The following is a 21,160-nucleotide window of genomic DNA, read 5'->3' on the forward strand; positions in this document are numbered from 1 at the left end:
GTAATTCCTTTCAAGAAAATGTATGTCTAGCACAAAGAGTTGCTAAAACATTGTATGGAAGTTTTAGAGCAGCTCATTGAAGATCTAGAAGAGGCAAAGGGTTTGGGTGAAAAGACAGTGAAAAGAATCACTAAAAAGATTGATGAACTTCCTTGTGACCTACTTGATCAAGATCATAAGCTACTACCCCTAGATCCAGCCACACAGGAATTCAATTTGCTCGTTCAAGCCGACCTCAAGAGAGTTGATTCCACTCTCTCATCAATTGATAGATTAATAGAAATCCAGGTTATCTTGGATAGTTTGGGAACAGTGGTGCAGAGGCACCTAAAGTACAAGAGATAAATGAGTTTAAGAGTCCTTATATCATGTATTAAAATATATTTGATTCATTTGTGATGTATTTGAGTCTAAATGTAAGGCTATGTGAAGCCATTTATATGACATTGTTAATATTGTTATGTTAAGGTCCTAGTTTGATCAAGAAGACAAAAATATGAAAGAATGTCTAATAAAGGCTAAAAATCACGTAAAAGGTCTTAAATAGGTTATTTGGACATGTCTAGGGTGATTTTACAAAGTGCGGAGTCATTTTTATTAAGTGTCATAAAAGTTGTCAAAATGCATAAAAATTGTAAAGCATGAAACAATGCAAAAAGGCATTAAAAGTTGTCAAAAGGAAGATGAAAGGTCATAAGGGTGGTTAAGTGGTTTCTAACTACCTAAATATGTATAAATATGATGTATTGGTCGAACCAAATCATATTGGAGAGAATAGAGAAAGAGGAGAACATTTTGGAGCAATTGAGTGAATTTGAATCTCTTATTTTGATTGGTTTTTTTTGTTAAGTTGTTGTTTCCAGGCCTTGTACGGCCATGTACGGCCTGGAAACCCTGTAATATAGTAATGGTTAGATAGTATATTGAATCCTCTTTCCTATACTTTTGGTTTGATCAATTTTTATTAACTATGGAGGAAGTTATGAGATTTTTCGTGAAAGTTAGTATTTGCAGATTCAGGATTTCTGAGAACAGTCATAGTGAAATGCGTGGTAAGAACGCATATGGAAGATTCAAGAACTCTAATTATATTCATTGGAAATATATTTGAGTAATATTTCATTTCCTTTTGGTTTGGTTCAATTTCATGATGATTTGTGGAATCTATGACATTTTTAATGAAGACTGGTTTTAAACCCTCTTCAATGGAGTTGCAGGAAAAGAGTTGTGATGGTATAATTATTTATGATTGGTAAAAATAAATAGTTTACATATTCAAAAACTAGATTCATATATTCTTCACATGGAATTGGTTTGGTATCATTTGAAATTGTTTTGAGAAAGATATATGATGCCCTAGGCAGGGGTTGGAGTTTTAAATCTGGATTATGACAGAGACATGGATCAGAATTTATAGTCTGAAAAAGAATTGTTTGGGAAATCAAATGAGATTATCAGACCTTAAGATTTTACAAGATGATAGATAATGTAGTTATCTACAAACGTTGTATTTTCCAGAAATTTTGGTTTGGAGTTTTGGTTGGTCAAATAATTCAATCTTTAAAGACTGTCTTGAAGACAGCAATGTTGTGGTTTTCTTTATAAGTTGCCTTTGTTCAAAGATATTATTGAATGAATGTTGAAAGGATCATAAAGGATCCTATTGATCATTTGGTTTGTAAGATGCTCTGCATCAAACAGTCTTCAAGAAATCCAAGGAGAACTATTCTAGCTTGATGGACTCAACTACATGAGCTCAAGTCATCTCAGGTCATGCTGATGAACCTGAGGATTCAAAAGTACAAGCTGCTCTCTAGAAGTTTGAGGATTTCTTGAAGAAAAATGGAGATGACGATGCTCAAGATGGGAATCCAAACACTTAGTCATTTTTTCCATGCTTTCTAGCTGTAGGTGCATTTTTGTTATTCCAATCAACACTTCAAATGTCATTTTGTATTATCAGCTTTGCATGTAGGAGTGCAAGTCCTAAGTCAAATCGAACTCTATTTTGACTTGGTCATAGTTAGTTGAGTTTTTCTTAATTTTGCTCATAGTCCCTCCCCTATATATATGAGGGTGCTCTTTGTAATTATTATCTTTTATATATATGCAACTAGACACTATCGAAGTGAAAGCAAAAGTGAAACTCTGAGTTTATTTGTGATTTTTGCTAATTCAATCAATAAAGAAGGCATTTTTGGTACTCAAACTTTGTGTTGAGTTCATTGTGTTCTATGGTGAGAGTGTTCTTATGTCATTCTTGTTATGGTAATTGAATTGATTGAGTAAAAGAAGTTTATTGGGATATTGTGAAAGAGTAGAATAAATTTGGTCGTGTAGACTTTGTGCTACATTTTGAAATTGATAAAGTAGAATTTGTTGGAAGATAACATCATAAAGACTTTGAGCTTTATTTTGTTACCTTGGAGTAAGTATATCTTGTGATTTGTATAAAAATACCATCATAAAGACTTTGAGCTTTATTTTGATATTTAAAGAAAGTTGCTTGTTACAGAATTTATTATAAAAACGTAGATAGGATAATAGTGAGCTGAAGACTTTGTGTTTCACCATTATTTTCTTGTCCGGGGAAGCAACAGAACACTTTGTGCTTTTATAGAAACTTTGCTTCATACTTGTAAATCTCTTGTATATGCTCCTAAGTTGTTTCGTAGGAATTTTGAAATTGTTTAAATCATTGTTGCTTTAAATTGTAATATCCTTTCTAAAGAGAGAGAAAAGGATAAGCATCTATTTTGAAGAAAGAGAATGAGATGGTGTAACACCCAAGATTGAAATAGGCTTAGTAGTTAAAATTTTGTTTTAAGTTAGAGTAATAAGCATAGGGGGGGCCTTCCCTTATAATTAGGAGAGATTTTAATCTCACACATTTTGGCTGAAACCACAATTTTGTGAACTTCCCCAATTTGCAAAATTTTCAACCAACATATTTACAATATACAATGTCAAATGGGAGAATGTTAGGATTAAGGTGCCATCTAGCATGTAAGTCCTATGTATTTAATAATATAAATCTTATGTATTTAATTACTCCTAATATTGTTTGCAAATCATTCATCTGAGAACATTTTGGAACATTTGTAGAAGTAAACTGCTCAAACATAAACCTCAGTGAATACAAATTGTGACATATTGAACCATAGGATCAACTATTTCCACAATATTTGCATTATTAATTTAAAAAATATCTTCTTAACAAAATATATAGTCTACCTACCAAAAATGTTAAAAGCATACATCACCCTATATTGTGGTTATCATTGGTATATACTTATAATATCACAAAATGTTAAATTTGAGTGTGTTTGGGAAGACCCAGCTACCTTGCCAGACAGATTAAACCTCTTCTGAAAGTGATCTTCATAAATGTCCTCTTGCTCTCTTATACGTTCAGTCAACTGAACTCCTGCAGATACATCATATACAATAAGTCTAATGTGGAAGAGGGTTGCATATGTAAAAGCATAAAAACACACATGTTAAGAATTAAATTGCCACAAAGAACCCCAAGAATTTATGGTTGTTTTAAATCTACATGAGTTGTGAAGTGTGACCAATAAATAAATAAGATCAATCAAATGCAGTGTGTTATTAAGCTTTGCGGAGGACGAAGAAACAAGATATTAAATGTCATTATATACGCTTTGTTGGTGATTAACATCCAAATACTATCAATCTCAATAATTTTCCTGACCCGTGCAGATGATAAATGATTACCCCCATGATACACACCATTAATCCTTTAATGTTATTTATTTGAACTATTAAATATGTCTACTGATCTGTTTTCCATTTCAATGTAGAAATGCGCATCATGGCCTTTCAATAAGTAGCCAGATTTTTTGATGTATGAAAATAAAAAGGATCTTCTATGGTTGGAGTGCAATATGTAATATGGTTGGCATGGTTGGAGTGCAATAACTGGATTTTCAAAAGAAAAGAATTACCATGGGAGAAGTGCTGGAACAATATCTGTCATCATACAGTCTTACGTATGGGTAACATTGTCCAAAGCTCAATTATCCTTTTCTTCTTGAGAACTTTGGATCCTACCAAATTGGCAAATCAATTCTCCTCCTCTGCAACAAGGAATTCAGATAACTCATCCAGACCTGAAGAACAGTAGTGGACGTTGCCAACAGTAGGCTTTCATAAGATAAAATTGGATGGTTAAACTTCAATGGTGCTGCATGTGGCAATATGGGTGACACAGGGGCTGAGGAATTGATCCACTCCAACACAGGGCAATTTATTTAAGGATCCTTTTATCAGGGACACAAAACTAATAACGAAACTGAAGTTTTGGTGGTTCTTGAAGGTCTTAAGCCGGCTGCTTCTATGGATTGCAAAAGGCTGGAAGATTAGGGCAATTTCAAATTTTCAAGTTTACCATCAACAGTTTGAAAATTAATCACATGAAGATTGGAGATTGAATAATATTATAGAGGAATCAAATCTTATAGCTCAACATTTTAAAACATTTATTTCAGACATTACTTCAAGAAGGATAATAAGGTAGCTAATCTTCTTGTGAATACTAGAGTTGATCAACTCCCAATCTTGGCTAGGATCAGCGAGCACCATGGTAAATGGGATATTCTGTCTCTTCTAAAGGGGATTCTCCCTAATTTGAGTCAGAGATCATTCCATTTTTAGATCTCCTCCCATCATTGACTCGTGATTTGGCAGCAGGTTCAGTTGCCTTTTAATGGTCTTCCCAAATGTTTCCTGTGCTTGTCTAGTAGTGATATTGCCACGATTGACTCCGTAAGGTCATGGACAGTCTATTTTGTGATGCAGGGCAGCTTCACTTTTTGCAGTGTGTTCTCTATCCTTTATAACTGCATCTATCTTCCATCTCTTGTAGGTTGCAGAAATTTGCCAAGACTTTATGCTTGCTACTGAGCTTTCCCTATTAGATGGTTCATGCAGCTGCTTGACTTTTTTCAAATCGATCATAATGTCGGTCTTGTTGCACAGATGGTTTTCTTTTTACAGTGGTTGATGAACTCTAAATGACATTTTTATCATAGTAGCCTATTTTTTGTAATGAGGAAAGCTTATTTAACAAAAGTGATTAGTTTTATGTGAAGCAATTTGACATTTGAGATGTTTTCTGATCTGGCTTGGAGGTTAAAGTATGGTTAAAAAACTAATTTATATAGATTTAGTCTGCAATATCTGGATTTGTTTGGGCGTTACGGGGTCTAAATTCCATCCTAGGGGAAAATCAATTTTTAGTTATTGTATGATCTGAGCATTCACTATTTTCTATGGTGGTTTCAATGGCTTGGCCTTGGATAATGCTGTCAGAGAGATTGTAGTTCAGTTTCTTCACATTCCCTCTGCAAACATGTAAAAGAATAGTAAATTCTATTTTAGTAAAAGTAGATCCACATCATGACAGAAGCCTACACTGTTCTGTTGATCATATAAGGCCCAGATCTAAATGGGTTGTAAATTTAAATTAAGTCTGTGTTATCTGGCTTTGTTTGCAACTTTGCAATTTATGGGTCTAGGCTGTTAAGGTTGAGTTGTAGGCTGATTCTTGGGTATGAGGCAAATCATTATGCTCTTGCGTTCTGGGCCAGAAGTATGCAGAAATTGGACATTTATGATATTGATTGGCTCCCTCAAATTAACATGATCTATCGTCTATTTTGATTTATTGCTTTGACATAGCCTTAGTGGCATGCATGATAATGGATTTATGTTCTTCAGCCTTTTTTTCTTTGGGTGAGACCCTTATAGAACCCTCAATAAACCTATCAATGACAGCAGCCTGCACTGTTCTGGTGATCATATAAGGCCCAGTATCCAAATGGGTTGTAAATTTAATTTCAGTTGGTGTTATCTGGCTTTGTTTGCAAGTTGTGACTCTCAGGCTGTGTTAAGATTGAGTTGTTGGCTAATTCTTGGGTATTGTTGACGTGTTTTTTAGGACAGCGTCTAACATAGAATAAAGTCACCAACGGTCACCTTATTCTCTCTTGATCAAGATTAATCCGTATGCTAGGTTTGCTTAAAGTTCAAACGGCTAATCCCAAGGTTCCTTCAGTGTGTGGACGTGACTCAGTTGTTTGATGGGTTTGCTAATAACCCAAGGGGCCTTACGTGTGTTCAATTGGAGAAGGCTCATGCGAGCTCAAAGATTTCCGTATGGATGATTTGTAATGAAAGTACTGGTTTTGGCTCTTTTAGGTTTTCAATTATGCAGAAAGTAAATAGGAATAGGGTAGACGAAAACTAGGCTAAGGCTAATTTAATCCTAAGAACAGGAGACGGGATCACTTATGCAAAATCAAACCACTCTTTGTTTCGCCAGCAAAGTACAACTACACGAAGGCGGTGCAATCTTCAAAGGGTGTGTGGAGGCTTTTAAGATCATCAAAACAGACCATCGGATCGATCAATCTCTACTGATGACCGAAGTTAAACGCATACACATCAACAGGCTCAAGCTAACTTTGCACGGCATACAACAATCAGTTGCACACCAAAAGTATGAGCTCGGATTCTGCAACAAGTTCTCCTATCAAATCCAGTTCTTCTAACAACTCATAAGAAAATCTAATCTAATTGAAGAGAGCAAGACCATGCAGATTGCCAAAGTAGAACAAGAATACACCATCAAATTGAACAATGCATTAAGTTGGCTACTTCACAATCCTGATGCAACAATCTCAGACAATAATCTCTCCTCCTTTACAAATGAGGGGGTCACCCCTTTATATAGGCCTCAAGCCATGATTACATGCAAAACCCTAATTAGGGTTTGCCCTAAAGATTCTCCACTCAAGATGCAACAAGGTGGGAATCTCCAATTAATAACCCATCATGCCCATATACAATTAATTCCATTCAGAAGTGCCCACTATGCAATGAATGTGCCTTCATGCAAAAATCGCCCGTGATGCCATAAATGCACCATCATCTTTTGAATGTGACGGCTGCATGCAGAAGGAATCTATCATAATGCCATAAATGTGATGGCTGCATGCAGAGAGATGCTTCATTAATTCAACGTTCGTTGACTCCGCTGCCACTTGGCGAGAAAACCTTGGAAAGAGAAAGAAGAATTTGATCCATGAAGAATTTTTTTTGAAGTTTCTTGAACTCTCCCTTCTCTAGAGGAGATTTTCAACAATTCTCCACCATCTCCTATTTTTTAGGAATTTCCACAATTTTAGGGTTTTGGTCCAAGAGAGAGAGAATTCTCTCACGTATCCATATCTTTAAAAATTTCTAAATTTGGAGGTCATTTGAGCCCTGAAAATGGATTTTTCAAATTTTTCCCTGGGGGGAAATTTCTTGTTCAGTTCATCCCTGATTCCTTCCTTGCCTTAGAAATTTTATCTTCAATTCATCCTTGGGTGTGATTTCTGTTGTGAAGGAAATTCTCCTTTGGAAAGAAATTTGTTCCTTACCCTGAGGAAGGAAATTCTTCATGCCTTAGCCAATTTTCATGATTTCCAAGAACTATGCCCTGAAGGAAGAAATTTCAAACACTTAGTCAATTTTTCACCTTTCCTGGAATTTCTTCTTCTTGGGCGCAATTCTTCTCTGAGGAAGGAATTTTCATTTTTTCACTTTCTCCATGGCTCTTGCTATTTGGCGCCCTCCCAGGTGTTAGGGCGGAATTCTCGAAGGTGGTGGATTCTCACAATTTATCCATTTCTCCTTGCCTTCTCCATTCTGATGCCCAATCACTTCCTGGGGCGGAATTTTCACCATGTGAAGGATTCATGGAATTTTTTGTGAATCCTTGAGACCCTCATTTTGGTGTCCAAGTCCACAGTTGGGCGGATTTTCACCCCTGTGGAGGATTCATGAAATTTTTTCATTTATCCTTGCCTCCTCCATTCTGGTGCCCAATCACTTCCTGGGGCGGAATTTTCACTATGTGAAGGATTCATGGAATTTTTTGTGAATCCTTGAGACCCTCATTTTGGCGCCCAAGTACACAGTTGGGCAGATTTTCACCCCTATGGAGGATTCATGAAAGTTTTTCATTTATCCTGCCTCCTCCATTTTGGCGCCCAAGTCCACATTTGGGCGGATTTTCCCATGGGCCAAGGATTCATGAAATTTGTCCGCTTATCCTTGCCTTCTCCATTTTGGCGCCCAAGTCCACATCTGGGCGGATTTTCTCATAGGCCAAGGATTCATGAAATTTGTCCGCTTATCCTTGCCTTCTCCATTTTGGCGCCCAAGTCCACATTTGGGTGGATTTTCCCATGGGCCAAGGATTCATGAAATTTGTCCGCTTATCCTTGCCTTCTCCATTTTGGCGCCCAAGTCCACATCTGGGCGGATTTTCTCATAGGCCAAGGATTCATGAAATTTGTCTGCTTATCCTTGCCTTCTCCATTTTGGCGCCCAAGTCCACATTTGGGTGGATTTTCCCATGGGCCAAGGATTCATGAAATTTGTCCGCTTATCCTTGCCTTCTCCATTTTGGTGCTCAAGTGCATCCTTGGGCGCTGTTTTCACTCTACCATGGATTCATGGAGTTTTTCTAGTTCAACTTTCCAGACTTAGGATAATTTAACCCTTTTGCAATTTTGGAATGACTTCCTGAATGCTGGTGAATTCCTGAGCTTTCCATTTTAGGCATAGGCTTCCGACACTTGATCAATTTCTGGCTTTCTTTGTCTGCTGTCTAACTTTCCGGAATTAGAAATGTCTGTGAATGTCTGATCCTTGTCGCTTTGTCTTACTGACCCTGCCAGTATTGACTTTCCAAAAATAGAAACCTTCAAAGTGTCAGCGTTAGACCCCTAGACAGGGTGCAAGAATGACTTACTAAAAATAGAAACTTACTAAAAATAGAAAGTTACTAAAAATAGAAATTACTAAAAATATTAAGTTTGATTTTTGGCAAAATGACAACATTTCGAGACCCAGAACAATCCCTAAAAAATAGGGACTTTCTAAAAATAGAAAGTCGCTCCATTTGGGCTCAAATTTTACTGGGAGGTTCCTTGAAGGGTCTTGATTCCAGTTGTATGTTCAGTTTTCCCAAAACCCTAACAGAAGCCCCCTAAAATCTAGGACAGAAGGTAGAAACCCTAAAAAGAGACAAAACAGGCCCTAGACTTCACAAAACTCGCTCAACAGAGAAGCAGATCAACTCTAACTAACCCCTGAACATCCGCAAAGCGAAGAGATTGACGAGACTGCCACCAAAACACACAAAAAACCAAGACCAAATGACCAAAAGGGGCTAAAAGCTAGGGGGTCCCTATCTGGGATGGGGTGATGTGTGATTAGGTCGCAACAGGTATGAGGCAAATCCTTTTGTTGTTACACTCTAGACCAGAAGTACGTAGAAGTTGGACAGGATTAAATTTATGATATTGATTGAGCCCTACAAATTAGCATGATCTATTGTCTATTTTTGATTTGTTGCTTTGATGTAACCTCAGTGGCATTCATGATGATGGACAAAAATTATAAGATAATATCATTATGTATAAAAAAGGTGAAAAGACAATAAGAAGCACTTCTATTCGCTTAGTTCGTGCATGGAAACATTAATTTTTGGTCAGCTATATGGTGCTTGGGTTGTCACATTTCACATATTAATTGAGATTTACATAATTTAAAACTATTACAGATTACTACATATTAATTGAGATTTACATAATTCAGACAACCTTGTAGGAGGCATCCAAGGTTACTTTATATTCTACTCAAATAGATAATAAGACTAATTGTTGATGTGTTTTTTAGGCACATGCGAACACAGAATAAAATAACAAGGTATCTTATCCTCTCTTGAACAAAGTTTCCCCAAATGTTGAAGATTTCGCCTAAGGATCAATCGAGGCAACTCCAAGGTTCTTATATGTAGGGTCTTTATGTGTGGATAAGCTCTGTTGGTGTGATGTGATTATGCTGGATTCACAAGGGGACTTACATCCAAATGCCTGAGTGTCTGATTTGCTAGAACTCAAGTCCTATCAACTCACCGGGAGAATGAAGAAATAGTAATAGGTGTAGAGTTTAGAGAGTCTAATCTAAGACCTAGAATGCAAGAAGATGGATGAACAACTGGTTGGAATCCTACTGGGTTGGGTCTCACCTTCAGGCTGAACAATTCAACACCAACTCAATGCGATCTTCTAAAGGATGCTTCAAATATGCTCAAATCGTATACCATCAGACACTGATCACCATTCAAGATAATGCATGAAAAATAGACGTGTAACGACTCGAGATTAAGCTCATTCTGTGCCAGTTGACCACACAGGGCACACTTACAGTCAGCAAGAGGCTAGTGGTTTGGACTAGGCGGATTCCACGTGAGTGCATTCATTGACTTCCTTCATTCAATCTAATTAACCATCATCTAAAATGAAGATTCAACAAGAGACCATGCATATTGTAAAGAAACGACACATTTCACCATAACTTCAATGAAAATAGAGTTCATTTACAATCAAGGCAACAATTTCTTGCCTTTTCTTCCTAATCTACTCTAATTGTTATTCTATCTGCTGACTATTCACTATTGACTATTCTCTAACTATTATCCTTTACAAATGAAGAGCCAGAGCTTTATATAGAAAGCTCTTTACATTTCAATGGCTCAGATTGATTTACAATCAATGGCTAGGATTACAAGATGAAAACCCTAATTAGGGTTTGTTACAACAAACTTCCTTTGCCACTGAGAAAATTGCATTCAATACTTGAGAACCAATAGGAAGCAAGGGTAGGTACATCGAAGTTTGTGCCATCACTGTTGAGTCAGGTACATTGAATCTGGTCATGTTGAGGTGGAGCTATCTGACTGGAGGAATGGTGACTAGGATGCCACCTTGTCTTGCGTTTGCCCTTGCATTGACCTTGATTGATCTTCCTTCATCCTTGAGGTACTTAGTGAATGATGTAACCCCTTGACTCTCATATGTTTGATGAAGCCTCCTTATGGTCAGATCACTCCTCCTTTGGTAGCTCACCTCCCCTTGAATTGTTTGTAAGTTCTTTCTTCTGATATCTTGTGGTTTCTTTGTGTGGTAGAATGGAGATCTTGAGGATAGCTTGCAACTCCTTAAACACTTGACGTCTTCCAACGCTTTAAAAGCACCTTGAGTCCTGCTCCATGCATTTAAGGTGTCCTGATGATGGAGCTGGAATAGGTCGCCCTTGTCCTGGCTTGATCTTTCTCCATCTCAATTTTATTGACCTACAAAACAAACAAAAGACTATTAAGAATACATGATATATTCATTCTAACATGACATTTTCCATCTTAAATCATCAACAAGAAAGCATTAAGATCAACTCACTTTGGATCTTCTCCAGGGACAGGCCCTATTAGGAGCGATTTTTGTCATTTTGCTCAATTTACCTCACATTTTCATCATTTCACAATCTTGAACTTAATCTTTCAAACCTCCTCCCATCATGGTCACATAATTAGCCTCTTGCCTAGCTCAAACAAGGAGAAAAATAGGGAGTTCAAAGGATTTCGCTCTGGACCCTTTGGAAGGGTCAGGAGCGAAATTCATGATTAAGACTCAATTCCATCACTTCCTTGCTCCAAATTGCTTCTCAAGGCAAGTATATAATAATCTTCTCTCCACCAAAGCCTTAGGAATCCATATCTTGATCTCAAACATGAGCAAATTAGATGCTTTTAAGAATTTCACTCTGGACCCTTTGGAAGGGTCAGGAGCGAAATTCATTCTTTGCTTGTTTTTCCCTCACTAAGCTCCATTCTTCATCCTTTAATCATTAAAAAACAAGTCTTTGGCCTTCAAAATTGCTTGGGAATGAGTTAGCTTGTAAGTTGGAGCAAGGTATAGTGCTTCATGAAGAAATTCGCTTTGGACCCTTTGGAAGGGTCGGGAGCGAAATTCTTCCTTTAGGTTGAATTCCTCCTTCTTCTTACTTCGTTTTACTTTGATTCTGACCTTTCGATCTCTTTCTCATGAAGACAACACTTATTTGACCCTCAAAAAGGCCTGAAAGGAGGATTTCGCTCTAGGCCTTGGCCAAGGACGGGACCTATAAGGAATTTTGCTTTGGACCCTTTGGAATGGTCAGGAGCGAAATTCATGCTTTAGCTCAAAATCTTCGCATTTTGTGATCACAACTCAGTCAAATGGATGCCTAGGGATACCTTTAAGTTTAATCCACCTCAATCAACACTAGACTTGATACAAACTTAGGAGCAAAAGGAGGTTTTAGGAATTTCGCTCTGGACCCTTTGGAAGGGTCAGGAGCGAAATTCAAGTTTTAGGCTTGATCCCATCATTTCCTTTACTCCAATCCACCTTGCAAGGCAAATACATACCAATCTTCCCTCTACCACGCCATAGGAACTAAGGTTTTGACCTCAAATAGGGAGAAAATAGGCGTTTTTAGGAATTTTGCTTTGGACCCTTTGGAAGGGTCAGGAGCGAAATTCAAGTTTTAGGCCAAAATCCTTCATTTCCTTCACTTTCAATCACTTCAAAAGGCAAGAATATATCAATCCACTCCCAAACATGTCCAAGGAACTAAGATTTTGGTTTAATCAAGGAAGAAAATAGTGCTTATGGGAAATTTCGCTCTGGACCCTTTGGAAGGGTCAGGAGCGAAATTTGTCTCTGAGCTCATTTCACACCTCCTTTCTCCTTTCTTTGCCTTGAATCTAACTTCTAAAACCTTCTTCTATCACCATCAAGTCAACTTACCCTCAAAGTGATGTTTACTTCAAGGTTTTAGTGAGGAAATAAGGTCTCCCAAGAATTTCGCTCTAGACCCTTTGGAAGGGTCAGGAGCGAAATTCAAGCTTAGGCTCAAATCTTGACTTCATCTCCAACCTTTCCCTATCAAAACAAGAATTTTGCTTTCAAAAATGCCTGGGACAAGGATTAGTTCATAGTTTTGGGCAAGGTAGAATGCATTATGGAGAAATTCGCTCTGGACCCTTTGGAAGGGTCAGGAGCGAAATTTCCCTTCTAGGCTCAATTCACCTCAAATTTGACTTGGCTTTGCCTTAGACTTGATCCTAGATCCATTTCCTTCCATATCCTTGCAAATTTGTTCAGCCATTCAATGACGTAGGTAAAGAATTAGGTCCTTTTGGGAAATTTCGCTCTAGACCCTTTGGAAGGGTCAGGAGCGAAATTTGTGAATTTGCCTTAGATACCACTCAAACATCCAGGCTTCTACCTCAATCACATTGCTCTTACCTCTAACAAACCACCTTGAGGAGTTCCTGGCTCAAAAAAAATGGATTACAAGGACATTTTAGCCATTTCCCAAGTACCACTGGAAGGACAGGACCTATCCTAGAATTTCACTCTGGACCCTTTGGAAGGGTCAGGAGTGAAATTGGTGAATTTAAATTTTCTCATTTTCCCCTCAACTTTGCCCTTTGACTTGGTTGTTAGGTCGTTCCTTCATCCTAATCATGTCCATTCGCCTTCAAGGTGATATAAATTCAATACTTTTGATGACAAATTAGGTCTTTTCCAAGGATTTCGCTTTGGACCCTTTGGAAGGGTCAAGAGCGAAATTGGTATTTTAGGTTCAAATCTTGACCTTTTCATCAAACTCTCCAAGTCTAGGCTTGCCCAAGGCATCCCAAAAGGATAAATAGGTCAACTTCACATCAATCCATGCCTAGGACTTCATCATTCATCAATTTGACCAAACTCAAACCCTCAAAGATGATATTCACTCACAAAGCCTCATTGACTTCCTCAAACTCAGACAAGACATAACCTAGCAACAAGAGCAAAACTTGACCTAAGGAAGGCTTTCAAAGAGACCCTAACCTGGACCACCTACTGACTCACCCTAACTCAAGCAGACCCTGCTATCCTAATGATCTCTCTGGCAACTTTCACTGCAAAGACTAATAGACAAGAACCTAAAAGACCAAGAAAACAAACCCAAGAAAGCAAAAAGTAGGGGTCCCCATTTGCAATGTGGCGATGTGTGAATACGTCACAACACTAATATACACCACTTATTGACAATCCATGACTTTATTCTAGATCCTAGGCTGATACCATATCCTCAAAAGTAGATTTCCTCTCATCCTTTCAACCTGCCTAAACTGAATCTATATAACCACTCAACTTAAAGTTATTAGTCTTCTCAAATAGAAAACCAAAATTCAAGGTGCATTTGATATGCAGAGAACTTTTTAAGATGCATTCTAATACACTTTACCAAATTCAAAAACTCGGATAGCATGCCTACAACAAATCTAATATTGATCACAGTATTTGTATGATAATTAAACTACCAATAGGTCCCCAATACCACTTCTCATCAAATGTATGTGATACCTTACCTATAATCATACTTGTATCACAAGGATTGAAAGTTTTCAATCTAACTTTCTAAAGGAATTTCACAGCATACTCTGATTGAGATATTTAGATCCTGTCTATTTCTTGTCATACTTGAATTCCTTGCCAATAATGCAGAATGCCAAGTCAGTCAGTTCAAAATTGCTTTTTCTTCATCAATGAATTTCAGATTATTACCTACAGCAATCAAATCATCAACATGGATCACCATGGTAACCATATCTCCGTTTTTCACCTTTACATACAAATTTGTTTCTTATACACTCCACTTGAAACCTCCAGACCATTCTGTATTGACAAATTTGTTTCTTATTCACTCCACTTGGACGCCTCCAGAACATTATGTATTATCAAGGGCTTTTTTAAGCCATCATTTTTTTGCCTTCCACAGAACTCTTATGACTGCTTGATATATAGTTCTAATTGCCAGTTAAAAAAGAGTTTTTAATATCCGACAAACTTGCCATCCACATTGAACTGCACATGATAGCTGTATGCAAATTCATATGTAATTAGTAAGTGTGAACATTTCCTTATAGTTCATACATTACACCCATACAAACTTTTAACCACAAGTCTTCCTTAATTGAGTAAGTCCTCAGAACTTTCTTATCATAATATTTATGATGCATTTTTGTTTTTCTTAATTAAATAGTTGATGTGTGTTTGGTTGTAAAAATTTCATTGGGTATTGTTACAAACTTAAACCTTTCCTTTTGTTAAATATTCATTTTTTGTCCCTTGTTTCAAGTTCAATACAATAACTTTTAGTTTGAGTTTATCCTAATTAGTCATTTAGAGTCATGATGACCTTGATGAAGATTATAAGTAGTTGTCCTTGCATTATTTACGTTTTTACATTATTTGAAAAGGATTACTTTGAAATGAGAATGGCCCCAAGATGAAACTTGGATTTTGGGTTTGAATTTTAAGGTAACTTTTGCTTGGTATGGTAATTCATTGTTGCATTCTTTTAGAATATTATCTAAAGATTCAATAGTACTTCAAGTTGCCTTCAGTAAATATTAGTTTCAGATTGAGAGGGGAGGGGGACAGGGAGCAGCTGGATGGAGAGGGGCAAGATGGGAAGTTAGATTAGTAGGTTTATCATAATTGGTTATAAAAAATTTAATATCTTCTTGATGATGATCATTTTGGGGGGGCTTATTTTTGGATTTAATTGCTTTTGTTTCCAGGTATGTTAGTTGTTCTATGGATTCTAATTTCTAATTCAATTGCAAAGGATATGGCTTTGCCTAGGGTTTCAACTTCCCACAAGCAGCGATTTTAGAGCATCCACACAGTTGACTATATGACCTTTTACTAGTAATTTGCAGAAAATTACAGCACTGCAGCAGCTGTACAACTATTAACCATGGTATCCGTTCTACTTCCTAGTTCGCATGATTGAAGGCAAGGATTTCTTGAACTCACTAAATTACGATATTCCATCCTATCTTAGGGTTTGGAAGAAAAACATTTTGACGCTTGTTTGTACTGTGACTATAACTAGGGAGTGTGTGAGGAAAAGAATAAAAGGATTTTGCATTAAGATATTATATTGTTGGGGAAGATATGCATTGAAAAAATAAGTGTCTTTTGTTGTTTCAACCTAGTCTAGTTAATTAGTATTGAAGGCTTTAATAAACATTAAAAATAAGTTCTCTAAAATTATCAAGTCATGTAATACACTGGGACAAAAACTTTAAACTCAAGTTTAGTATCTTTATAATTTAACCTTCGATGCCCTAAAGGCTAAAGGCATCAAACAGGCATATTAATACCAACTAGTACATGTATTAGGCAATTTAGCAACAAGTGATATGACCACAGTTTTTCTTCAATTGTTTTGCTTATTAAAAATTCTTCCTTGATCACTCATAACCTTAATTGAGCAATTGTACCATTTCATTACCAATTCAAATAAGAATTATGTCATTGTGGAGGTTTCTGGTCTTCTTACTAGTCACGCCTTCAACCACTTTATGATCATAGACATGGCTAGTAGTATATATTGAACCTATAAGCATTCTTCCTTGATCACTCATAACCTTAAATGAGTAATAGTACCTTTTCATTACCAATTCACATAAGAATTATGTCATTGTGGAGGTTTCTGGTCCTCTTACTACTCACACGTTCAACCACTTCATGATCATTGACATAACTAGTAGCATATATTAGACCTAGGCACAACAAACTGAGCATTGCAAAATCTCTCTCCCAATATTCTGAAGGTGAACATGCCACAACAAGGAAAAGAGGTATGAAGCCCCAATGATTTTATTTTACAACCCTAAAATTGGTGTCACTTTTCACTTCCCATATGCCCCTTTTTATGATTCGTTCATGTATTCTCTTATGGTTAGTATTTTGTGTGGTAGAATACAATGTATAAAATCGTTGCATCATTGTGTGGAATCACACAACACAGTTTACTTCTTGACAAAGCTGAGCACAAATCTAGAAGAAAAAATTCTACTCTATATTTGGTCTATGCTTTCTAATGTTTCCAGTTTGACTCTTTTCTTTAAAAAAATAAATCATTTTGGAGGGATGAATGTCAATTTGATTCTTAATAAGACAATTTAGATTCCATTCCACACGCCATCTATGCAATATGCCTGTCACTTTGATGCTAATGGTCCCATTAAAAGGTGTAACGTCTCTTTTCCCCTTCACAAACTCTCTGTCTGCAATCAGGCCTGACTTGTGAGATTAACCAATCAATCATGTGTTCCAATGTTGCACTACAATTTCTTACATAAAGGAATTCAACTAGTTCATAAGATTTCTATTCCACTTCTTCAGCATCGGCATAGCTAGAAATAACATTGTGAAGTCCTGAAAATACCTTTTTCAAAAACCTATCAAACACTCATGAAAAAAGTTACAAGAGGACATTACTGTAGCTTGTACATAATTTCAATTAATTACTATACAGCTTCAAATAAGCTATATTATCTTGATGACAGTTAACTACATTTTCCCTAAATAGTGAACAACAAGTTATTTGACTTCAACCTTGATTACACTTTTAAATTAACTGAAATAATTGTGAAGTCCAATGCTTATTTAAACACAAATGAGCTCTAGCATGAATAATTTGAGAAAAGCATCTCCCTCAAATTTACAATCAACGTACTAACAAAAAAAATTGAAATGAATATATTCAAGAATCTACAGCAATTACATAGATTATAATTTATAACCCCCTACACTAAAAAAATCACATCTTATAGAAGATTTACTTCTTTCCAAACATTTCATATTGAGAAATTGTCTGGTGGTTTGAAAAGTAGCATCAGCACAAAATTATACCTGAAAGACTTTCAAGGCGCTCTTGTACTTGTTGATTCTGTGCATCTGTGCCAGATACAAAAACCAGGTCCATCTCAAAGGGAATCTTACTGGATATCTGTTTGGAACTCAAATTACGCAGTCAGAAGTGAACAACAGGAAAAATATTAAAATTATATTCTCTTTTTAAAAATAGTTTAAGCCTGCTTCTATGTATAGACTTCCAAGACAAATACAGTATTTTCATATGGCAGTACGTACTATTACAATGGCTTTAAATGACAACATGCAAATGCAGCAGATGAACATCAAGTATTCACTTTGACAAGCTTGGCAAGCTAAACATCTCCATAAGAGGAAAATGGAAAAACAAAATCCATTATTAGGCCATTCATCTTTCATCATTAAGTACCTGAAATATCATAAAGTTTGAAGACTCTTCTGAAGTGTCAGGCAACTGTAGCCGCCCCACCATTTGTGTCTGTAATCAAATTAGTTACGCGTGAATACCTTGGAATTTTTTAACTCAGACTAGTCACATGTTGAGTCATTCCTTCTGCCATTTGGAAAATGCATTGTCCTATTTTTTACGACACTTAATTACAATGTTAAAAAATAAAATTATGACAGAATTCGTATGATCCTCCCAATGCCTTGTACTGGGGGCCTAAAACAGGAGAAACGATGTCATTGGATATAAAATCTATAAAAAAAATTAAAAAGCATATTCATCTTAAGCAAGTTTTCATCAACCTTGCTATCACCGGCCCCTAGATTCACACCTGTACTTTTAAAACTTTTTCCGCATTTTCTGTTTGCATGACATTCTCAAATAATCTTATTCCATTTACCAACCTTTATTGTCCTATATCTTGATTCAGTTGGTAAAGATACCTGCTTTGCCAAAGTTTTCCGGACAAGGTCAGTTAAATTATGCATGTGAGGTGTTTTGAAACCTGCATAATGGACTTCCATGTTATCCTGCAAAGCATTAAATAGTGAAAACTTTAGAATTGTGACAGAAAAAAAAAAGTGTGTACTACAGTGCAAATTGCAATTGCAAATGAAAAAAGAAATGTATCTAAAAGAACAGAGAATATTGTTCCTAGAATTAGTGTAGCTATTAAATTGTCATGTATTGCAAGTATTATGGGTTACACTGCCAACAGGGTTTAGAAAAGCATACCACAAATATTAGGTCACAGAACTAGCTAATAAATAGTTAGGCCTTGTAATATGTAAGCCCTTGGAATGCTAAAACAAATCCTAAATAAACAAAGAAACAGAAAATTAGAGTTGGAAGGAAACCCACATAGCTAAAGTATGACACACAAATATTGTTGAATGGGATGAGCTCAAATGGTAAATCATTGGGTCCTTTCCATAGTGGAAATTGATGCTCAAATCTGCAAGAGACATTTACGCAGTATTCCATTGGGACCTATTGACGTGTTTTTTATGACTACGTCGAACACAAAATTAAGTTGCCTAACGATCACTTCACTCTCTCTTGATCAAAGTGCGATTGCATGCTAAGATTGCAAGAAGTTCAAACAATCGACTCCAAGGTTCCTTTATGCTACAAACGTGACTCAGTTGGCTGACGTGATTGCTGGTAATCCAAGGGGCCTTACATTTGCATCATTCTTTCACTTCTTTGTTGTGGCCGGAACTCCATCATCGGATATGGCAAATCTGCGATGCTGCTGCTTTGAACGAACTAAAATGAACTGAAAATAAAGGGAAAAAGGGTTTAGAAGGATCTAAATCTACTCCTAAGGGCAGTGATATCAATAGATAGTGCTCTAGTGGACGAACTCCAAATAAACCAAGCTCTGCTTCGCCAAGATCAACTACAACTCTGCAAGAACCGGTGCAATCTTTTGAGGATGTTGAAGGATTTTCACATTGAGAAAGTGCATTTGAATACCCAACACGACGCAATCCAAACAACTATTCACAATCAAACTTAGCATAAATTTGGGGGTTCAAGCTAACTTTACACTGCAACTTACAATCAGCAAGATGCAAAAAGTATGAACCATGGGAATTCATCAAACACCATTACATTCTCCATTGAAATCAAAGCACTTCATCTAACAACTGAGAAAATAAAATTCTACTCTAAGTGAGGAAGGTGAAACCATGCAAGTTTTGAAAAAATAACTCAAGTGGACACCATCATAGAACAATGTTTCACTGTTATTTTCTCAAAAACTCATTGCAACAATTTCATACAAAGTCTCCCTCCTTTACAAAAGAGGGGGGTCACCCCCTTTATATAGGCCTCGGGCCATGATTACATGTAAAACCCTAATTAGGGTTTCACCCTAAAAGATTCCCCACTCAAGATGCAAAAAGGTGGGAATCAGCAATAAATACCCCATAAAGCCCATATACAATTAATTACAATCCTTCCAAAAATGGCACCCATAAAGCATTAAATAACCATTACATTCAAAAAGTACCCACTATGCAATGAATGTACCCTCATGCAAAAATCGCCCATGATGTCATAAATGCACCATCATCTCCTGAACGTGACGGTTGCATGCAAAAGGAATCTGCCATAATGCCATAAATGTGATGGTTGCATGCAAAGAGATGCTTCATTAATTCAACGTCCGTTGACTCGACTGCCACTTGGCAAGAAAACCTTGGAGAGAGAAAACTTCAAGAGAGAAGAATTTGATCCATGAAGAATTTTCTTGAAGTTTCTCGAACTTTCCTTGCTCTGGAGGAGATTTTTAATGATTTTCCACCATCTCCTATTTGGCGCCCATTCCTTTCCAGGAGCGCATTTTCTCCATGGTGAAGGAATTTTGATGTGGAGGAAAAATTCCTCCTTAACCTCATTTTGACCTTGATTCTACTTTACCCCTTGAGGAAGGAATTCCTTCATGCCTTAGCCAACTTTCACATTACCCAAGAATTTTGTCCTGAAGGAAGGAATTTCCAACACTTAGTCAATTTTCACTTTCCTAGAATTTCTTCTTCTTGGGCGCAATTCTTCCCTGTGGAAGGAATTTTTTTAAATTTTGAATTTTTCTTCCTGAACCTTGATTTTTATGTCTTGTTTCCAACCTTGGGCACATTTTGGAACTGGAGAAGAAATTCAAGAAATTTGCTCCTTGAGGAAGGAATTTTTGTGCTCTTTGAATTCATCATGTCCGCAGGGAGCTTTTTGACCAGCTTTTCACATCTCCTATTTTTTAGGAACTTTCCTAAAATTTAGGTCCCAGGTCCAAGAAATAGAAAATTCTCCTATGAATCCAAATCTGCAAAAAATTTGAAATTCAAACGAGATTTGGTGTCTAAAAATGGATTTTGCCAAGGGGATTTTCTGCTTTTTCAATCCATTCCTAACCTTCAATTTCCTCCTTGACCCTTGGATTTTCATGCCTTAGACCAATTTTCAGTTTTCCACCTTGCATGGAATTCCCTATGTATTGGAATTTCATCATTTCCTCAATTCTCTTTCACTTAGCCATTTCAACATTCTTTCTTGGCCAAGGCGC

General features: G+C 36.7%; 1 protein-coding gene across 1 annotated transcript in view; it reads right to left on the reverse strand.

Annotated features, from left to right (window-relative positions):
* Positions 1 to 21,160, reverse strand: part of LOC131037327 (mannosyl-oligosaccharide glucosidase GCS1) — a 207,367-nt gene that overhangs the window by 174,331 nt on the left and 11,876 nt on the right. The window contains exons 6-9 of the mRNA XM_057969439.2: positions 18,537 to 18,623; positions 18,055 to 18,123; positions 17,664 to 17,760; positions 3,345 to 3,427 (exon numbers count right to left, since the gene is read on the reverse strand). Coding sequence (XP_057825422.1) covers positions 3,345 to 3,427; positions 17,664 to 17,760; positions 18,055 to 18,123; positions 18,537 to 18,623 — 336 coding nt within the window. The remainder of the gene's footprint in view (positions 1 to 3,344; positions 3,428 to 17,663; positions 17,761 to 18,054; positions 18,124 to 18,536; positions 18,624 to 21,160) is intronic.

Source organism: Cryptomeria japonica, chromosome 3 (assembly GCF_030272615.1).
Source record: "Cryptomeria japonica chromosome 3, Sugi_1.0, whole genome shotgun sequence".
Taxonomy (NCBI): domain Eukaryota; kingdom Viridiplantae; phylum Streptophyta; class Pinopsida; order Cupressales; family Cupressaceae; genus Cryptomeria; species Cryptomeria japonica.